General features: G+C 41.4%; 1 protein-coding gene across 1 annotated transcript in view; it reads right to left on the reverse strand.

Annotated features, from left to right (window-relative positions):
- Window positions 1-22,802, reverse strand: part of galntl6 (polypeptide N-acetylgalactosaminyltransferase like 6) — a 276,939-nt gene that overhangs the window by 201,113 nt on the left and 53,024 nt on the right. Inside the window, exon 3 of the mRNA XM_067441340.1 lies at window positions 13,521-13,629. Coding sequence (XP_067297441.1) covers window positions 13,521-13,629 — 109 coding nt within the window. The remainder of the gene's footprint in view (window positions 1-13,520; window positions 13,630-22,802) is intronic.

Consider the following 22,802-nt stretch of genomic DNA (forward strand, 5'->3'; position numbering starts at 1 on the left):
CTGGGTGCCAAGAGAGTGCGCTTGGCAGTGCCTTGTCACCCTCAGTTTGCTCTTAAAACCAGCAGGCGGAGCTGGCTGTGCTCAAGACACACACAAGAGGCCTCCCCACACTTGTACGTCCCCTCAGTAGAAGCAGGTAAGTATTGCACTGCACACTCACACCCCACTTTGGGCCGCCACGCTGTCGTACGAGTCGGGTCACTGCATGCCGGTTTGTGGTGCCACTGGTTCCGCTGATTCAGTCGCTGGGAGCCTGGCTAGCTCTTTCCAGCCTATCCTGCTGGCTCATCCATACTATCAGACTTGGCTATGCGATTCAGTTCACCCGGTGTCCCCCCAAGTTCAGGGGCATTCACTTCACCTCTGTGTCGAAGGAGAATGCCCCTTTGCTATGGGCGGAGATCGCAGTCCTACTGGTAAAGGATGCGCGATAGAGCCAGTCCCTCCAGTCGATATGAAGAACGGCTTCTACAGCCCGTACTTCATTGTCCCTAAGAAAGGTGGTGGGTAACAGCTAGGAGACTATCTGGTGCTAACAGCACTGCAGAGACCTCCCTTTGAGTCTTTGCAGTCAGCAGAGTTAAAAGTCCTGTCTTGGAAGACAGTACTCCTGACTACATTGGCCTCCATCAAGAGGGTATTTTCGGTTGAAGAATCTTGCATGGAATTCGGGGTGGGACCCTGGCCTGGATATGTGCCCAAGGTTCCCACCACTCCGTTTCAGGACCAGGTGGGGAACCTGCAAGCATTGGGGGCGGAACCAGCCCTGGCTTTTCTCTGTGCCGGTATCTTCCTGTGTGCTCGCTTCCCATGGCCGGTAGCACCAAAGTGCCTGGTCTTGTGTCTTGTGCTTACTGCACCATTCTCGTCTCCATGGACCAGATTAGTGCGCTTATATGCTCCTGTCAAGTTCCCTAGAACAGCGAACACTGTTGAGTTCCTTCGCAACCTGGCGAATTGGACAGGGCGAAGCATGTAACAGCAGCCAACCGGGGCACGCTTTCCCAGCATCATCTAATACTCTACTGAGTGGGTTTTGCGGAACAGCAGCAGTGACTCTCCCTGCGTTAGTTTCCCACCCTGAACAGACGAAACTGAGGTACTTTTATCTGGGTGCTGGACGTGGCAGTAACTGGGGTGTTTTCCCAAGGGATCCGGAACCGCTGTGCCATAACTGCATGGCCGAGTCACTAATTTGGCTTGTCAGTGAAAAACAATGGTGTATTCGCCTCCTGTTTATAGGTGTGGGGCAGAGCACGAGATTCAAATGTCGCATATCAATGGCCATTGGCCCGTTCTCTATATCTCAAAGTTGATAGGGGCTCCCAGAAGTGATCCAAATTCATCTGTGATGTCTGACGTACATTCATTCCCTCCTTCAGGGAACGAGGGTTACCATACCTAACCGAGACATTTCATATCTAAGCCAAACAATCCAACTATAGAGTACTGATAGCAATATTCTCTCATCTACCATGGGAGATTTGAAACTGATCAAAATGTTAATTACTTCTCATGCTGCTGCTTTAACCAAATTGCATATCTGGAAATAGGATATGTATATAGAAGGTATTGGTTTTTCCAACATTCCAACTTTTAGTTATATAGTCCTATGGGGAATTTGTTCATGCGGGCTGAAGTCAAAACCAATGTTGGTGTAATAATGTATAATTAATACATTCAGCATATCTTTTGTCTGATCTCTTGCTGAGAACAGAAAATGCAATGCAAGACATCCTCTTTGATGTGCACAAAATAGAAAGTTTAGAACGTTTCCAAAAACAAAACAACAAATAAGGGTGTATTTGCCTTTTTTTCAAATGCATATAGATATTTTCATATTTTGATGTCACCTGACAAATAAAAATAATCAAAGGTACAGAAACTCAGTGGCACAAAAGCTATAAATGTTCCATGTTATTATTTTTTAAACTAATTTGACCACAATTAGAGAAAACTCGCAAACCCCATCTCATACATTTCTTATTTATACAGAATTTATTTTATTTGTGAATATAATGTTTTGAAATGATGTTATTATTAACACATACTTTCTCTCATGCTACATGCCATCTATGCTAAAAAAAAGGAACATTGAGAAAATAACCCAGCAAAACATATAATTGTGATTCCCATTCAGTCGGTCATATTCAACATAACGTGTCTGTTTCATCCTTCAGGGAACAAGGGTTACATTGTTGTGAAAAGTACCGACTGCGATACCAAATCGGTACTGAAATTTAAAAAATGTGACGCTTTGACTGCTGTTAAGTGTAATCTTAAACACATCTGACTGGCCAATGAGTTCACATGCTCATCAAATAGGTCTGTGATTGACTACAATGACCAGTGCTTAAAGCTACACTGTGTAACTTTTTTTGTTTATTCTTAGCTAAAAACACTTATTTCTTTCAAAAATATATGTGCTCATTAATGTATATTAACTTCTTTCAAGTAATAAAGTTTTCTCGTAAGTTTATAATAAGCCATTAAAAATATATACGGGTGAGGGGTTCGAATGCTGGTCGCCATGTTGCCCCTCCATCTTGACAGTACATTAGCCAAAGAGGGACATAACCATAAATTCAAGCTTCGCCTTTCGCGTTTTAAAACTCGATGGCACCGTGTCGGATGTGAAGAGGGGGATTGCCATGTTAATCTTGGACTAAATTGGCCATCGTAGGAGTTCAAACGAAATCAGAATTGAGAGGAACAGAAACTAATATTCACTGGATGGTCATATACCTTTTCACCACTAGATGGGGGAAAATATCACACAGTGTAGCTTTAACAAACATGTTGTAAATGTACATCAATGACGCTTTTCACAGAGCGCTTATACAGATACACACGGAGTGTTTGAATGCAGGTATCTATCAGCCTACCGGCCCGCTGGTTGACCACTGCTTGTGCTTTCAAATGCTCCTGCTCCCGCTTTCAAAACCATTTCAAACACTTCTGTGTGCTTTTAAATGCTCCAGTGTATTGATCATTGCAACCAATCACAGGCAGATCTGATTAACATGTGAGCACAATGGCCAGTCAGAGGTGTTTACAATTACAGCTCAACAGTGCTCAAAGCGTACATTTTTTTAAACTTTTAGTAGGGATTTGGTATCACGGTTGCAACTACCGCGGTTGGTACATTTATGCAACTGAATCGGATCTGACATTTTTCTTTAAAATTTGAATTTTTCTCAGGCTACTATGTATAGATTTCTACCCAATATCGGTACTTCTGAATGGACTGAGGCTAGGATTTAGCTGGTTTGAATTGAAAGTATCATTTTTGACCAAGGTGGCTTTTAGAGGCTTTTGCATTGAAAGTTTTCATATATATATATATATATATATATAAATATATATATATATATATATATATATATATATATATATATATATATATATATATATATATATATATATATATATATGTATTATGTATATATACGTGTGTGTGTGTGTGTGTGTGTGTGTGTGTGTGTGTGTGTGTGTGTGTGTGTGTGTGTGTGTGTGTGAACCATATTCATTTAATGCATCCCTTAGTGCATTTCATCACAAAGTCATCTCACTGTGACATGTGAATAATTACAATAACCTCACACCCACTCATCTGGCATTTTCTGGCTTGATAACAGAGTTAAACAGAACATTTAAATCATAATGCAAAATTACAGATTTTAATACTCCTACGCACAAGCTCTCAGTTTGTACGCGTGTTTGCCTCTTAAAAGTGCTGTACAACAGCTCCATGCAGAGTTTATTTTTTGTTATCAGAACTTTTGGGGCAAAGCTTCAGAAAGCATTGTGGGTTTGATCACTGACATAACAGTGATCAAACAGTGTGCACAACAGTAGCAAAAGATAGTTTCAGCTAGTTTAATGGCACAACGAGCATTATATCTGATAAATACTGTTTCGGCATTGAATCAGCTAGACCTATGTTCTGCGTCTATGCACAAACTTCATAATGAGATGTAACCTATATAACTTTACAATTTTATACACCAGGATCTCCACACTTAAAGGTGCCCTAGAATGAGTTTAAACAATATATTTTAAATTGTTATCTGATATCTACATATCTGTTATCTGGCTTATTTAAGAGCAAAAATGGTCCAGATACAGTTTAACAGTTCCATGTACAACCATAGAAATTCTCCCTACAATGAAATCGTCTGTTTTTGCCTTATTTGGAAGGGTCATGAATAATAATTTTGATCTCTGCTCTGATTGGCTCATTTCAGTAGCTCACACAAATGCAGATATTCAGCAAACACAATCACAAACAGCACAAGCAGCTCGTGAGTTGTGACAGAACACAGACCGCTGGAATCTCGCATGGAGATTGCTGAAATGCAGCTTACTTGTTTATTGGTGTTTCTGACAGGTCCACTTATAATATAATACACAAACTTTTAGTTAACTTTTTATTGTGCATTTTGTATACATTTGAATTCGGCGGAATGGCTCTGTTCTATATTCCCCGTCCTTTTCATGAGCTCCATGAAAAGCCAAGACTGGGAACAGCAGCTTCTGGGGACGACCTCCCAAATTTCCCAAACTAGGAAGGCATCTTAAATCCCCTATTTAGAACAGAACATGCATCAATGACCCAATTGACATTGATTAAGTTAAACACAGTTAAGGAGGAGCAGGGGAGGAGGTGGGATGCAAAGCAGCGTGCAGTGGAAGCAGCAGGCAGACAGACTGAACCAAAGCTACGTTTAAGTACGGAGCCCTGTTTGAGAGTTGCCAATTGAGTGCATGGGAATTTGATCAGCTGATATGGGCGGGGTTGGAATTTTCCCGATCAGCTGATAGCGGAGCTTGACTACGTGGCCTGCCAGAACTAACGCAGATGCTTGATTTTCAGATCATCTGCAAGCATGCGAGAGAGCTCGCGTGCACATTGTTGCCAAGGATCCAATTTAACTATCCAATAAAATGTTCTGTTTGTTTGTCAAAAAAATAAAAAGTACAATTTGGTTTATCATTATTTTGTGTGCTTTAGTTAGTGTGGTTTTTACATCAAAAAACGTCTTTTATAAATATATATTTTTTAAAATATTTTAGAAATAAAAGGAATTTTGTCTATACTGATATTAGCTGTATGGCTTGAATGCTCTGTTTCAAGAGGCGTGTCTGCTGTGAGACTTCAGTGAAAACACACACTGTTGTGATTGGCTGACATATTTGCATTTTAAATGAGATTATGTGGCGGAGGGGGCGTGGTTTAGTCAGGCGCAAGCAGCAGCTGCAGCAATGCCTGTGCAGAGAGAGACGGAGAGCTGGGGAAAGATTGCTGAGAAAGTGTTATTGTACCGAGTTTTTGAGAGCACAAGTTTATTTTGTTTGTATCTGCAACATTTTCTCTCACAAAATGCTTTCACCACAACTAACAACAAACACGACGTTGACATGAATACATTAAGAGCTTCTGTTTTGCAGCTTAGCTGAGTCGTTTAAACAGCAGTTTGGACAAGTGTGCACTGCAGACATACATGTGATTGACAGATCCTAACATTATAAAGAGTTCTCTTTGATCGCTGTAGTTTAGTCATTTAAATAACAGATTTGTTTCATGTGACTAACAGAAATGACGTGAAGTTGATAGTTTTAGTCACTGGCTTGATTCACTGATACATTATGCTTAAGGCATCAAGACAGCCAGCGGCGGGACTGACAGTTTTAAATGATTTATAAAGAAAGTCTGTGCAAACTTGAATGATTAGCTAGACATCAGAAATCACTGATCACAGATCAGGCAGTAATGAACACTGTTACTCACTGTTTGTGGAGGGGCTGTTGAATCCATATGGTAAAGCCTGTGCTGACATCGCGACTGATAAACTGAATCCATTCTCTACTAATTCTCTGGGTGGGCAAAGCAGAGGAAGGGGAGGAAACCTTTCCTGGTATGACGTCATAACAGGAGAATTCAAGATCAGCCTATCTGGGCTCTGAATTTCTCAAAGGCAGAGAAAGACAGCCAGAACCGGTTTACACCGATCAAAATGTATGTTGCCACTTGGGGATAATATTCAGGCCAGAGGAACTCATATTAATGTTGAAAAACCTCATAAAATGAGAATGTCATGTCATGAGACCTTTAAGCATTTGTTAAGTGTTAATAAACATTAAGTATGTGTATCCCGCATACACTGTAAAAAATTAAATGTTCAATAAGTTATGACAACATATGTTTTTACATTGTTTTAACTCATCAAAATAAGTTAAGAAATGTTAAACTTGTTTTTATTAGTTATACAAGAGTTACCTCATTTTTTAAAGTCAGTTTAACATAATTTAAGTTGAAATAACTTAAACATCCAAGTCGATTGTACTGCAAAAGTTCAAAATTTGCCTTTTTTTATTCCCGCACATGTATTTGTTGCACATGTAAGTTATTATAATTGTTTAGGCTTTTTATAGGTCAGATGTGTGGTAATCACTGCGTTATATGTTTTAGGTCACCTAAGAAATGGTACCCTGCATCTAAGCAGAGAATGAGCAAGTGGTTGGTTGAGGCCATCTCACTTGCTTATGAGGCGGCCGGAAAGCCTTCTTTTTTGGCTGTTTGGGCTCACTCAACCACGGGGATGGCTGCTTCTAAAGCTTTATTGTCAGGAGCTTCAATTCAAGATGTGTGCAATGTGGCAGGCTGGTCATCACCACACATTTTTGTCAGGTTCTTTGAACTAGACATTAGCTTCACTCCTGGGGTGTTGGTTCTGTCGTAGTAGTATGCGCTTTTACACATACGGTCACTTGTTCTTATGGCAATGCGGGAACGAGATGCTGTGTCGCTCTGTCATACTCCATGCGTGCCTGTGATAGACTTACTTCAGGCTTTTCAGAAGCTAGCATGTGTTTTTGTTTATGGTTGCTTTATAGTTTCCAGGTCTATGACGTCCCCCACCTATGACGTTCCGTCTTTCCATTGGACTGATTCTACACATGCATTATTACGCAATCATGCAGAGGTATTCTTCAGAGTCTCTTCAGGGAACTAAGGTAATGTACATAACTGGCACCATTTTTCACATTTTGTTCACAATACCTGCAAAACTTCTGTTGATTCGGTGCAGGTCCACGTTAATACTGCCTGGCCTTAAACATGGGCTGGAAATATTCAAATTTGGGGAGGCATAAATATGAATGATCCCAACTGTTACATCACAATCAGTGTTGTGTTGGATTTCACCAGTTTTTCAGAGGACTTTTTGTAAAATATTTACGTATGAAAGAGGAAACAGTGGTGGTTGAGGCTCATGGTATGTTAGTTCCATGTACAGAAGTCTTATTATTTACCTATGTAGAGGCAAATAAAATCTTCCATTCTTGGGCACCTTTAATATTCTTCAATGTCGCATTATGATTTGTCTGTTAGATGTAAAGGTCCCTGCATGCTTGTCTAAGGATACGTTAAAACTAGCAATTGCTTCTTTAACCACTTCAGCTCTGCACCCCCTCTTGGACCCACCGGTGGGTCCAAAATTGCATCATCATAATCTTTTTAAAAAATCTATAACTTGCGCACCACAAAACTAGACATATATGGTATCATTTGAAAGATTAGAACCTCAGCTTTCTTAATAACCCAATAACTTCTGCATTCATATTACATAGAAGAAAATAATACGGTCTGAATTCGACCCCCCCGCAACGACCACCCCTTGAGAAAATCATGCAAATAATATAAAATTTCATATTTTTATCACACAAACACACCTAAAATACACAAGTCATATATCAAATGAAAGCTATCGGCCTCAGGAATATCGCTGAGCAGTTAATTTCACCGATCCAATAATTTACAGTAAATTTATTATCAAAAGAATCACAAAGATGGAAATGACTCCTTTGAACAAGCAAACACATGAGTCATATTCCTGTTCGGATCACAAACTCGTTGTAAAGCTACTAGCCTCAACCCTATATCAGCTCGTTCCTTAGGTTGTTTGCTTCAAAACGAGACTATTTTTACATGTCTGTGAGCAAGTATGGCCAAATGACACTGTAAAATGTCACCGATGTCCAGATCAAAACATGTAATGCAGACAAATACTCTTATTATTGCTAGTTTTGATTGTCGGTGTTAGCCACGATTTTTGATGATGTCATCACATATTGTATCATGCTACAGAAAAGCTGAGAATCTCAGCTCTTTATAGACATGTGGATCATGATTCTAGACCAATCAGAGCCCAAGATCTCCCTTTACAAATTTGAAGAGGCGGAGCCTTCTTTTCGATTTCCTAGTGGCCAGTTGATGTCAATGGAGATGAGCAGGAGTTGTTAGACACTTTGGTCAGATAAATCTCAATAACTTTTATTTGCAAGGAGATATCAAGAAAATTCTTTTTTCCCCTGTTTAGTGCCAAATTATAGAATCAGTAGAAACTTCCAAAAAGCTTGGATCCCAAAATGATAAAAAAATTAAGATTTTTAAATAACAAAATAATTAAAAATAAATCAAAATATTTATTTTGTATCTATGTTTATCATAAGATTGTGAATAGATACAATAAAATATAGGCAATATTCCACCACTGTGTTAAAATTTAGAGTTTTTTCTGTAAAATGAGACCATTTTTATCAATTTACTCCAATGTATGTGGGTAGGGCGCTCTTTTAAATTCAGATATTCCTAATTCTCAAAAAAATGCAAAATGTGCTGCAGAGCTGAAGTGGTTAAAGTGCTAAATAATTTAGCGCACTATACAGTATACATTGATCATGGCATTATATTATGACCATTATGATTATCAGCACATCCTACTGATGCTCGGTTAGATTGAGATCTGGGGAATTTGGAGGCCAAGTCAACAGCTCAAACTCATTGATGTGCTCCTCAAACTATTCCTGAACCATTTTGCTTTGTTGCAGGGTACCGCTAAAGAGGCCACAAACACCAGGGAATATGCATGAAAGGGTGAACTGCAACAATGCTTAGGTAGGTGGTATGTGTTAAAGTAACATCCACATGAATGGCAGGACCCAAGGTTTTGCAGCAGAACATTTACCAAAGTATCACACTGCCTCCATCAGCTTGCCATCTTCCTAGACAGTGCATCCTAGTGACACATGCATCTGGCCATCCGTGTGATGTACAAAAAAAAAGAAAAAAAAAACATCAGACCAGGCCACCTTCTTCCATTGCTCTGTGGGTCAGTTCTGAAGCTTACGTGCCCATTGTTGAGCTACAGTAGCTTGTCTGTTTGATCGGACCACACAGGCCAGCCTTCACTCCACACATGCATCAATGAGCCATGATGTTGTTGCTGGATCACCACTGTTCCTTCCTTGGACCACTTTTTTAGATACTGACCACTGCAGACACTGTGGGACACCCCAGAAGAGCTGCAGTTTTGGAGATACTCTGACCCAGTCATCTAGCCCTTGCTCATATTCTTATGCAAATTCTGCTTTTAACACATTAACAACAATATATCCCATCCACTAACATATGCTCTGATGAAGAGATAATCATTAACTTCACTTGTTAGTGGTCAATATTATCATTGATCATCTCCTAGCAAGGACACATATTAAGGTCTGGGTAGATTAGATCAGTTATTGTAATCAATGAATGTAAGTGAAATTGGCAGCAATAAAGATCTGAGCAACTTTGACAAGGGCCAAATTGTTATTGTCAAGGAGTCTGGGTCAGGGTATCTCTAAAACAGCAAGGCTTGTGGGTTGCTTCCCACAGTGGTCTGAGGAGGGTACAAACCACAAACTGGTGACAGGGTGTTAATGCAGAAGGGCAATGAAACAACAGAAGGTATAGTGTGGCACAAGTCACATAAGTATGAAGTTAGAGCAGTGGAAAAAGGTTTTCTGGCCCAATAAGTTCCAATTTATTTTACATGACATGGACAGCCATTTGCGTTTGTGCCTCTTACTTGGGGAAGTGATGGCACCAAGATGCAATGTGGGACAACGACAAACCGGTGCAGGGAGTGTGATGCTCTGGTCAATGTTCTTCTGGTAAATCCTGGGTCCGGCTATTCATATGGATGTAAATTTGAAATGCGCCACCCACCTAATCACTAATCATTGTTGCAGACCAGGTACACCCCTTCAAGACAATTGAGTTCCATGGTGGAACTGGCCTCTTTTAGCAGGATAATGCACCCTGAGTTCAAGGTGTTTCCCAGGCAAATTCCCCAGATCTCAATCCAATTGAGCATCTGTGGGATCTGCTGGACCACTTTAGCTCCACCTTGTAGCATATGTGTATGTTGCAGCAGTAATCTTATCTGAGCTAAATCAATAAATGCATACAGTTTAGACAGCTTTAATACTCAGATCCCACCTGCTACTTGCATTGAAATAGGTTGACCCTGTCCAAATTTATCTGGGAAGATCCATTACTCTTCTCTGGTTTTCATGTATTACCATCTCCAATGAACTAGAAACAAAATTAGAGAGTGGCTTTTCAATAGAGGCTGCTATCATAAGACTTATCACAACAGATGGTGTGCACTGAAAGCCCTCTGATAGAATAATGCAGCATGCTCCAACGTGACGGGTCAAAACAGAACAGTTGAGCCGAGTGAGCCATATGAAGGAGGACACGGTCCTGCCTACAGGCGCCAGAAGAGCCATCCTTTCTCTAATCTGACAAATCTCTCTGCCTAATACAGTGAATTCTTTTTTTATTCCAAAGGGCTATAAAAAGGAACACCATACTAATACTGTGTTTGAATACTGTGCCCTTTTCGCCTTCAGAACTGCCTTAATTCTATGTGGCAGTGATTCAACAAGGTGCTGAAAGCATTCTTTAGAAATGCTGGACCATGTTGATAGGATAGCATCTTGCAGTTGATGGAGATTTGTGGGATACACATCCAGGGCACGAAGCTCCTGTTCCACCACATCCCAACGATTCTCTGTTGGGTTGAGATCTTGTGACTGTGGGGGCCATTTTAGTACAGTGAACTCATTGTCATGTTCTCATTCTGTTTACACCAAATTCTGACTCTACCATCTGAATGTCTCAACAGAAAGTGTAGCCTCTTTTTTTGTATTTGAAGTGGAGATGAGTGGTACCCTCATCTCAACCTGAACTCCAAACTGAATGTCAGAATGGGAAAGAAAGGTGATTTATGCAATTTTGAGTGTGGCATGGTTGTTGGTGCCAGACGGGCTGGTCTGAGTATTTCACAATTTGCTCAGTTACTGGGATTTTCACGCATAGCCATTTCTAGGGTATACAAAGAATGGTGTGAACTCATAACAACCAAGGTAAGCAGCAAATCATTTGTGAAGCCCCAACATGCACAACCTTGATGCAAATGGGCTACAACAGTAGAAGACCCCACCGGGTACCATTTATTTCCACTACAAATACGAAAAAGAGAATCTTTTTTTGTGTTCAGCAGAAGAAAGAAACTCATACAGGTTTGGAACAACTTGAGGGTGAGTAAATAATGACAAAAGTTTTATTTTTGGGTGAACTAACCCTTTAAGAGGCATTTTGTAAATACAGAGTATGTAAGGAGTGTAAGCAACATAATAACATGTATTTTAAAGGTGCACTATGCAACTTTCCGTCCACTGGAGGGTGCCTATTCAAAACAAATGTGTAGTTTGATGACGACAAGTTTGAGCGCAGCATCTTGGGACATGTGGTCTTCACCTCACAGCCGGTGGAAAATAGGACTCGGGCAGAAATCACGTTCGGTTATTACTTTACTGTAGTGTGAAGCAGAGCAGGACCGAGTGTTGTGGAGCTGAGCACGGCCGTTTGAGAGATTGTTACACAAATACCCACTGCACAAACACCGGGACTTTTATTATGACGGGACGGGACACATTCGCCTGGCGTCTGCACTGATCCGATCTTCCGATTATGATTATGAGGTAATGCAGCTCTGTTTATTATATTAGATACATTTAAGTGTGTTGAAAATGATGTTATGACGTTACTCCGTGCATTCACTTGTTCACACTGCTAAGAGTAAAGCTCTCCTGCAAAAAAAATCCCGAAACCGAGGGTAGCGCAGATTTGACGCAATTGACAGGTGACTTCCTCAGACGCTAAGCTGAAAAATCCTGGTCCTTATGTAGTAGCTACTCAACTGAACAAAATATATAACACCGGCCTAGTGGTTTTTGGATATTTTACTGCTTTTGGATATTTATATGTATTTGGACATACATATATCCAAGTGGATGCTGCACACTGGTGGTGGTTGACGAGATATGCCTGACATGAGTGTAAAGTGCTTTAGGTGTACAGTAGTTCATATGAAAGCGCTATATAAACACCTCATTCATTCATTCCTTCCTTCATTCATTCATTCATTCATTCATTCATTCATTCATATAAAAAACATGTTTTACTCACATAAGTGGGTTGCACCATTCCTATTGGATCCAATATAAAAGAAATAACACTGTGTTTTAATATCAAATGTCTGAAAATCCAGACCTGAGATTTGTTTACAAACGATTCCGCAGTGAAACTAAGTGAACACAATGTCTTCCCCACATGAGCTGGAACTTCATTAAAAATAAAGTTCAACCACACATTCCTAATACTATGATCCGAGGGAAGCTTATGCAGCAACTGTGTTCTTCCACAACCAGGAATAGGGCAATATCTTGCTATATTCTTCTGCATATTTATTGCTGTTGTCTAGCGCAATCTGAACAGCTCCACGAGTCGGTGGACGGGGCTACTGAATTAGACATGCTTATTAATTTGTAGAGGCAGTGTTTGACGTCAAGATGCGAACACGATCGTTTTCTAGGCCTGGTGTCTATAAAAGCTTCTCTTTGACTAACAAGGACATTTTCAGCTCTGAAACTTACAGGATATTCTTATATTACCATGACCTTTTATATTTCAAAAGCTCAAGGGAAAGTTGATTTCTCAATTCATCACCCCTTTAAAACATTCATCATGAGAATTGTATCAGATTGGTAAATCACATTCAATATGCATATGCATATGAGTTTTGTTTTGGCACAATACCAACAATTACCAATTATTGACTGATTTATAGTTAGAACTATGAACAAGTCTTAGAATTGAATAAAATGGGAAAACTGTGCTTAGTTAAAAAACATATCCTATCGAGCACCTTGGGTCATCCTTGAAAACCGAATGAAAATCGTTAGATAAAATAAACACTAAAGTAAGCACCTTGACAGCCGTTTATATCCTTAACTGCCGAGGACAATTTAAAAGCTAAAATTTAACACTGCAAAAAGACACCCTTACATTATTAACCAGCCGTAAATTCAGATGGATCAATAAAGTCTCTTTAGCCACAGGGGCAACCAGTTGATTTACAGAGACAGCTTGGCAGGGATTCTAAAATAATGTCTTACCCTAAATGAAAGCCATAAAGAAAACGTCATCATCATCAAATCATCCCTCTTTAGTATGGTTGATGTCCTTTATGCTGTGATAATGTGATGTTTGCATATGAAAGGAACAAATTATAGCATCAATTATAAGAAAGAAAAGGTGAAATATTCAGTGGATTTAGTGAACATACCAACACGTTGTTCGTCTTTCCTGATGCTCTCATTGTCATGCCAGTCTCTTCTTCTCAAACCGTCTGTCCAGGTATAAATATGACCATCATTTAAGCCCAGTTGAAAGCTCTGTGGAGAAAAAGAAGCATGTTAAAGTAAAATATAATGATATTAAAACATTTTGGCGGGGAAACGTCCACACAGAATGCGTCTCAAAATATCAAGTTAAACCAAGTTAGATATCAAATATGTAAGAAAAAAAAAACTATAAAAAAACATCAACATCATTATGAGAGGTAATTTAACTGAAGAACTCTCTGAGGTAACTTGTCCGAGCCTAAATTGTCCTGAAATGCAATGATTAAACTTCAATCATAGCTGTTGTTTGAACATACATTCAATCATCTGAAATCACTGTAGCTAGCAACATAAAAAACCACAAAGCTTTCCAATCTGATCCATAAACATTAAACAGAACATTTCGGCCAAAGGCAAAATTCTCCTTTAGATTTCATCAGCTGCAAGAAAAATTGCAGTTTACTTTTGTTTATGAATGTGTTTGTGTCGTGTGGGACGGTGCAAACCAATAATCTTTTTAGCAATCGCATGCGCACGGCGTGTATTGACTTCCTGGTTGGACATCCATCTGGGATTTCTCAATCCCGGGAGAGCACAATTGGTGCCAAGCTTCAATTCCATCATGCCAGAACAGCATGTCACATTTTTGCCTGGTGGATTTATCTAAATTGGGTATGAAAAAGCATCTCAAAATGATCATGTGGAATGGTAAGAGGTGTGCAGTGGACAGCGCCTGTTTAAGTGCAGCTATGCGCTGCTCTGTTGTTCCGACGCCTCTTCTATTTGTGCAATAGGCCTTTGCAGGATGTAAAAAGTGGAGCTCTGAAGGTCTAAGAGGCCCCATTTGATCTACAATTTATCCATTCTCACAGATAGACCTCTGATAACAGCTCTTTTCACTGGCAGCGGGTGCTAATGCAGTGAGGACGCACTAGCATGAATGCTTTTGATGAAAGCTCTGAGAGCAGGATTCAGGATGCCATGCTTTAAACATACATGTAGAATAATATGTCTACATGCCTTTTAGGTTTTTGTCTTTGCCCAAGCATCACCATGGAAATGCTTCAGGTAAGCAAATTGGAAATGACAGAGGCTATTCACTGAAAATTAATCTGGTGAAAAAGACAGAGATTTTTAGGGAAATGATTTAGAGTGCTACTTAGCAGAGTGGATTATGGGAGGCAGGTGCTTGGATTCCAGTAGTAGCTCTGAGGATTTGGGTGGCTTTTTTCCATTGTGTTTGTGAATAATTTAAAAACAAAAGCATTGCTTTATTAAGGCCTCAGAGAGTTTCTGAGAGAGAAAAAAAGAACGCAAGCACATTCGAGCTTGGCAGAGGGGAATTTCAATAGAAGAATGTGACATCGACTTGACAATCGGAAAAGAGAACTGCTGCCAGCAATGTTGGATATCACTCACCCAGAGGAATGCAGAGGCTTCTGATGGTAAGACTTTGTGGCGAAGCACAGGTGGAGCTTGCCGAGGTTATTAATGTAATGGTTAACTTAAGTTTGCTTTGAGTAATTTACATGTAGGCCCTGTCCCAAATGACACCCTCAGCCCCAGTCCATTGTAAATGGTGAATCAATGCCGCATAAACTCTCAGGTTGTATTCTGCTACTGTAGGCAAAAAGTGGTGGAAAAATATGCATTCAAAATTTTACATTTGCATGATGAAAAACATTTAAGATGATAAAAAGGAACACTGCATTATAGTAACTATATGCATTAACACTGTTTTTTAAAATACAAATCTAGAAAAAAAAATATGATTCAATAAAATCAATTATAGTGAATAGTAATGTCAATTGTTAAGTTCTTTTAAAATGATATGTCATTTTTATTAGAGCAAAATTAACTAATCTATAATATAAAGGAGTTATATGTCAAATGACCGTGAAATTCCACAGACTTGGATTCTTGTTCAGTTCCTGTTTTTCTGCTCTATTCACTACTTATTGGCTGCGTCCGAAACCTAGAAAATGCTGCCTTTGGAGGACATATTTCAAGGTAGGAAGGCATCAAGGCACGTCTGAATCTAATGTTAGCTTTACTTCCTGCCCCATGAGATACCTTCATCTGATTGATTTTTGAAGGAAGCATACATGTATCCTTCACTGCCTTTGATATCCCACAATCCTGTGAATTCCATTCTTTGACAGCTGAGCTGAAAAAAAGATGGTGTCCGAAAGTTGCGTTTGCTGGTCAGTTCCCTTTCGGGGAACTCGAGCTGCGTCGAAACGCTGTGAGAACGCCTCTGCGTTAAAGCGTCGTGAAGCGCGTGTAGAACCATTCCATCGGAAGATCGATCGATCGTCGGTGTGATGACGTCATCGACCGGAAGCTATAAAGCGTCCGTGAAAACAAACAGGAACTAGCTTCTGTGCCTTCAGTAAGCGATCTGTGTGAACCTGTCTGTCTATTTGGTGTTTTTGTCTGTCTATTTAGAAGATTTTTCCACCCTTTTGTTAAATATTCCATTATATTAACAAAAGCGCTCCCGCCGGGCACTCTTCGAGGAGGGTGCCTCGGCTCGTGTTCCCCGCGGCTCTGGTCCCGCTGCTGCCGAGGCAGAGCGGAGGCTTCAGTCGTGGGGTTCACAATTGGACCTTGCAGAGGGGTTTGAGATGGGCGCTGCCTTATCTCAGCCCTCACCTGCACCGTCCAGCGGCTCTTCTCGGGGCTTGGAAGCACGCTTTGCGGTTTCTTCCCCGCCGAGAGAGTTGCCGGTGCTCCAACTATCCAGCTCCGAGGAGGTGGACGTTGAGAGCATCGTGACTGAAGATTCGCCACTTCAGTCCCCTGCGACGCGAGCAGTGGCCAGGTTAAACATCGACTGGCCCGCTGAAAGATCTGAGGCAGGAAAGAAAAGAACTAGTAAGCTAGATGAAAGATTCCTGCCTTCTCGCGCTTCAGAGCCTCAACGCCGGGGCCTACCGTTCTTCCATGACTTGCACACCGAGGTGGCAAAATCATGGAAGAGACCGGCATCATATAGAGTTTTCAGCCCTCAGACTTCGGTCTATAGCAACATCTCAGGGCTGAAACAATACGGTTGTGGGGCGATGCCAAAGGTTGAAGAGACGCTCGCCAGCCATCTCTCGCCTTCCTCGGCATCGTCCCTGAAGGCCCGGACTTTGCCCACCAAACCCCTAAAGACAACGTCGGCATTGGTGGGCAAAGCGTACTCGGCAGCAGGTCAGGCTGCTGCATGCCTGCACACGATGGCAATTGTGCAGGCGTATCAGGCTGACCTGCTCAGGGACCTAGATGGACGGGATGAAGTGGGGGGAGATATTATAAATGAGCTAAGAACATCAGCAGATCTCGCTCTCCGGGCCACCAAGGAGACGGCCAGATGTGTGGGCCACGGAGAGGCATTTGTGGCTCAACCCCACAGAAATCAAAGAGAGGGAGAAAAGCTTTCTGCTGGACGCGCCGCTGTCTCCTGGTGGCCTCTTTGGTGACGCAGTACACACTGTCACCGAGAGGTTCCAGGAGTCAAAGAAGCAAGCTGCGGCGCTAAAGCAGTTTCTCCCTCTCCTGGTCCAGGTCCCTGGGGCTGCTGCAGAGAAGCAGCCCAAGCCAAGTACGAGCTCCTCACACAGGGCTCAGCAGAAACAGAGCGTCGTGACCCGAACTCCCCCTCAGCGCGGGGACGAGGGGCGGCGCTCTCAGGCGAGGCCTTCGAGGGGCAAGGCTGATCTGAGGACAGTCCTGATCGCCAAGAAGGCCTCGTCTAAGCGTCCCTGACGCCAGAAGTGTCAGGACGCTGAGGGTGGTTCCCCCCGTAGGGAAATGGTGTTTACCCCTGCCAACGGTACCCGTTTCCCTGCAGCACCCTCTGGGGGCAGCGCTGCCAACCCCGCCACAATGCCGGGGCGCAGTCGGTCTCCCGGGGGCTCCCGAGCAGTCAAGTCAGTTGTTCCCTGCCGGTCCGCCGCTTCAGGGCGCTGTGCTTGCTGTTCAAAGTACACCAGAGGCCAGCCTTGAGAGGCTGGTTCCCTTAGTAGATTTTCTAGACGAGTGGAAACATCTGTCAAATATATCTCGTTGGGTCCTGCAGATAGTCTAAAGGGGGTACGCCATTCAATTCAAGAGGTAGCCACCTCCTTTCAGCTGTGTCCTACCCACAGAGGTGGGCCCGGAGCAGGCTCTGGTAATGGCACAGGAAGTAGAGACACTCCTGCGAAAGGGGGCTATAGAGAGGGTTCCTCCTCCCGGCAGGGAGTCTGGGTTTTACAGCCATTACTTCATCGTGCTGAAGAAGGATGGGGGCTTGCGCCCGATATTAGATATGCGCCTATTAAATCGCTCAGTGGCCAAGCTCAAGTTCAAGATGCTCACACTCAGACAGATTGCATCGCAGATCAAATCAGATCATCGCAGATGGTTGGAGGCAGTATGGCTGCCTTCCACGTCCCTTTGGGTGGAGTGTCTTTGGGAAGACACCCTTTAATTACACGTTTCCTCCGTGGTACCTTAAGGTTGTGGCCGGCTGTGCACTCGAGGGTCCCGGCATGGGACTTGGCCATTGTTTTACGGGGCTTATCTGAGCCTCCGTTTGAACCTTTAGAGGAGGTTTCAGAGAAGTTCCTCACCATAAAAACCATCTTTCTTTTGGCCATTTCATCTCTCCAAAGAATAGGAGATATTCAGTCCCTGTCAGTAGGGCACTCATGCCTAGAGTTTGCGCCTGGTATGGTAAAGGCTTTCCTGTATCCCAGACCAGGTTACATCCCCAAGGTTCCTATGAGCCCACGGGACCCTATCACTCTACAAGCCTTCTGTCCTCCTCCATTTTTGACGTCAGACCAGGAAAGATTAAATCTGCTGAGCCCGGTCAGGGCGTTAGACACATACGTCCACAGAGCTGCCCTGTGGAGAAAGACTGATCAACTGTTTGTCTGTTTCGGAGCCCATAAAAGGGGGCTCCAGTGTCTAAGCAGAGAATGAGCAAGTGGGTGGTCGAGGCCATCTCACTTGCTTATGAGGCGGTCGGGCAGCCGTCTCCCCTGGCTGTCCAGGCGCACTCTACCAGGGGTATGGCTGCTTCCAAAGCACTTTTGTCGGGGGCTTCCCTCCAAGATATCTGTAATGCGGCAGGCTGGTCTTTGCCGCTAACGTTCGTCAGATTCTATGAGTTAGATTTGGCATCTACTGTTGGGGCGCAGGTGCTTTCGTAGTCGTACGAGGCACTTGGTCCCATGGCGATGTGGGTATAAGCGTTCTCACAGCGTTTTGACGCAGCTCGAGTTCCCCGAAAGGGAACGTCTTGGTTACGTATGTAACCCTAGTTCCCTGAGGGAACGAGACGCTGCGTCGCCCGGCCATACTCCCGGCGTGCCCGTGATCACTTACTTCAGGCTTTATCAGAATCTAGTTCCTGTTTGTTTTCACGGACGCTTTATAGCTTCCGGTCGATGACGTCATCACGCCGACGATCGATCGATCTTCCGATGGAATGGTTCTACACGCGCTTCACGACGCATTAACGCAGAGGCGTTCTCACAGCATTTCGACGCAGCGGCTCGTTCCCTCAGGGAACTAGGGTTACATACGTAACCGAGACGTTTTGTGTGTAAATATGTTTTTTTTTTTTGCCAAAATTTTTCACTTCTGATGTCCTTTCTAGCAAGAAATTACTAATCTAGTAATTCAATATTTGTTTAGTTCTCCCCAAATCTCTCTCTTTTTAGATAGATCATTAAACCATTAAACTGCCTAAGAAGTCTGTCCGAAATCAGTTTTGTGAGGTGCCTTCATGCAAACGCTGCCTTACAAGTCATAGTCTGATAAGGCAGCGAGTCAACAAGTCAGTTGCCTAAGTTTTTGGACACAGCCAGAATCTCCTCATATTTTCATCGTTTTTGTGGTTAGTATAATTATCATCGGTTCATATTATATTTAAACTCCTTGTTTTGTTCAGTATTTTGTCTGTTTTAATTTCAGTTTATGTGGTTTCCATTTAACACCATATCTGTTACAATCACATCTGTGAAATTGGTCACATTAATGGCACCTCAGTTTGCATGAAAACAATGACGCATTGACACCTGGATGAATGTTGTGTTTAACTGCATGATTTGGAAGTGATTGAAACAATTGGTTAAAGTTGGTTTGTGAAAAGTTCTACAAATGACAGAAGAAAGCATATAGAATGGGGCTAAAACCAAAGAAAAGCCCTCCATTTTGCTTTGCAAAGCCACTGTGTTCCTTATTTCGCCATCTTCTGTATTTAACGCTTACAAAATGACAGTATTAAGTTACATTCTTCATTTATGATGGCCTACATCTCGGGCTGTAGAAAACTGTCTGTCATAGAGAACTAGACATATTTAAAATATAAAAAAGACACTGGACATTGACAACAGAACAGCAATTCAGAGTTTCTAATATTCCTCTTGTGTTCCAAAGCAATGAAGTTAGCAGCAATTTCCCAGACACAAAAGAGCTTTGAAAATATGAACACCATCAAAGAAGAAATGTACTATCCTTAAGTCTCTTGTGGCTTCATTTGCCCACATTTAAGAAATCAGTTAAAGTTAAAAATCTGTGATGGTTGCATGGTAGCCTAAATTCTAATAAAAAGTGTTGAATAAAATTGACAACATTATAGGGTTAGTTCACCCAATAATTAAAATTAGCCCATGATTTACTCAAGATGATGACAAGTCATCCTAGGTGTATATTACATTTGTTGGAGTTTTATTTAAAAAGTCCTGGCTAACACAAGCATTATAATGGCAGTGAAGTCCATAATAGTGCATCTATCCATATAACTGCTCCACACGGCTCCAGGGGGTTAATAAAGGCCTTATGAAGCTTCCAATGCTTCTTCTGTATCGCTTCAGGGGTTACTCTTTTGCCGTAAGTCAAATTGTGTACGGCTGTCTATAAATGTTTAAATATGGATATTTTTCTTTAAAAATGCACGACTATGCTTTAGAAGGCCTTTATAAACCCCCCGGAACCGCGTGGATCAGTTATATGATGGATAGATGCATTTTGCCAATGGACTTCATAAACGAGGCAACGATTCACTGCCATTATAATGCTTGGATTAGCCATGGCATTTTTAATATAACTCCGTTTGTCTGAAATAAGAATGTCATATGCACTTAGGATGACTTGAGGATGAGTAAATAATGAGCTAATTAAAATTTTTGAGTGAACTAACTCTTTACAAACTATTAATCATGCTAAATACATAGATCATACCATCCTTTATTTATTTATTTTTTAAATTATTTTCTGGATGTTATTTGTTACCCTTAACAAATACTAAACTAGTGATTTCAAATTTGAGCTGCTTTACAACATTTGACAAAGGCGGGTATGGAAGGCATCAGTGAAAGTAATTCCGATTACAGTAAAAGCACTCAGAATGCAAGTCTATACTGAATGTCTCTCATTTCCCCATTTTGCCACACAGGAGTTTTCTGGCAGGCCATCAAACTCTGCTTTCCTCACATTGATTACAGTAAATTTAGCAATTACTGAATTCAGCCCAGACTGAAGTGGGGTGGCTCACAGCACTATGTGCTGCCTAATTAAAAGTGGTCAACAAAGCGTGGTGGTGGATGCCGCCTTCAAAAGCACCAATGCCTTCAATATTTAATTCATATTGCTGCTCTAAAACAGAACTATGTAGGAGGAGTGTCACTACTGTTCCCCTAGTACAAACACAAATCAAACCCAACAGACAGGGAAGGAATAACACTGGTTTTTGAAACTGATTTTGATCACAATTGTAAATTACATTTCTAAATTAGACCTTTCTGTTTTTAGTTATTTGTATTAAAATATTAACCTTATCTGTGTAGGGCCACACAATGAATTGAATGTTTAATAAGAGCTTCCACCAAGACTAATACAAATTGGACATAATTCTAAGTCTAAATTGCTATTATTTACAGTTTAAAAATTCAATTTAAAATCAGTTTAAGTTGAGTGTAACAAATCTCAGACATGTCCATTGCTTATACAGTATGTTTTGGAGATAAACATCTTCAGTGTAGCCAACATACAGATTATGGCATGCAATTGTTATGTAAATAATGAGCCAGTGGATATATAAAGTATATTTCACTTAGGAGATATTGTTGGATTAAAGTGTTAGATATAAAGACTTGTTTTTCTTTGTCCGTTTATAGTTCTCAAGACGTAAGATGCTGAAATGTTGACCCAACAACCAAAAGACATCTACCTGATACATATAACTATATCCCAACAATTTAACAAAAAATAGAGACAGAACATAAGAACATATTCTTACTGAACACCTCTCAAAGGACTCATGAATACTCACCCTCATGCCATTCTAATCCAGTATGACATTCTTTTCTTCTGTGGAACATAGAAGATATTCTGAAGAACACTGGGATCCAAACAACATTGGACCCCACTGACTTTCATTATACACTCACCTAAAGGATTATTAAGAACATCATATTTATATTGTGTTTGACCCCCTTTCACCTTCAGAACTGCCTTAATTATACGTTGCATTGATTCAACAAGGTGCTGAAAGCATTCTTTAGGAATGTTGGCCCATATTGATAGGATAGCATCTTGCAGTTGATGGAGATTTGTGGGATGCACATCCAGGGCACAAAGCTCCTGTTCCACCACATCCTAAAGATGCTCTATTGGGTTGAGATCTGGTGACTATGGAGGCCATTTTAGTACAGTGAACTCATTGTCATGTTCAAGAAACCAATTTGAAATAATTTGAGCTTTGTGACATGGTGCATTATCCTGCTGGAAGAAGCCATCAGAGGAGGGCTACATGGTGGTCATAAAGGAATCGACATGGTCAGAAACAATGCTCAGGTAGGCCGTGGCATTTAAACAATGCCCAATTGGCACTAAGGGGCCTAAAGTGTGCCAAAAAAACATCTCCCACACCATTACACCACCACCAGCAGCCTACACAGTGGTAACATGGCATGATGGATCCATGTTATCATTCTGTTTACGCCAAATGTCTCAACAGTCTTCATCTGTCCAATTTTGGTGAGCTTGCACAAATTGTAGCCTCTTTTTCCTATGTGTATTGGAGATGAGTGGTACCCGGTGGGGTCTTCTGCTGTTGTAGCCCATCCTAGATTGTGCATGTTGTGGCTTCACAAATACTTTGCTGCATATTTCGGTTGTAACGAGTGGTTATTTCAGTCAAAGTTGCTCTTCTATCAGCTTGAATCAGTTGGCCCATTCTCCTC

The sequence above is a fragment of the Pseudorasbora parva genome, chromosome 4, assembly GCF_024679245.1.
Source record: "Pseudorasbora parva isolate DD20220531a chromosome 4, ASM2467924v1, whole genome shotgun sequence".
Taxonomy (NCBI): domain Eukaryota; kingdom Metazoa; phylum Chordata; class Actinopteri; order Cypriniformes; family Gobionidae; genus Pseudorasbora; species Pseudorasbora parva.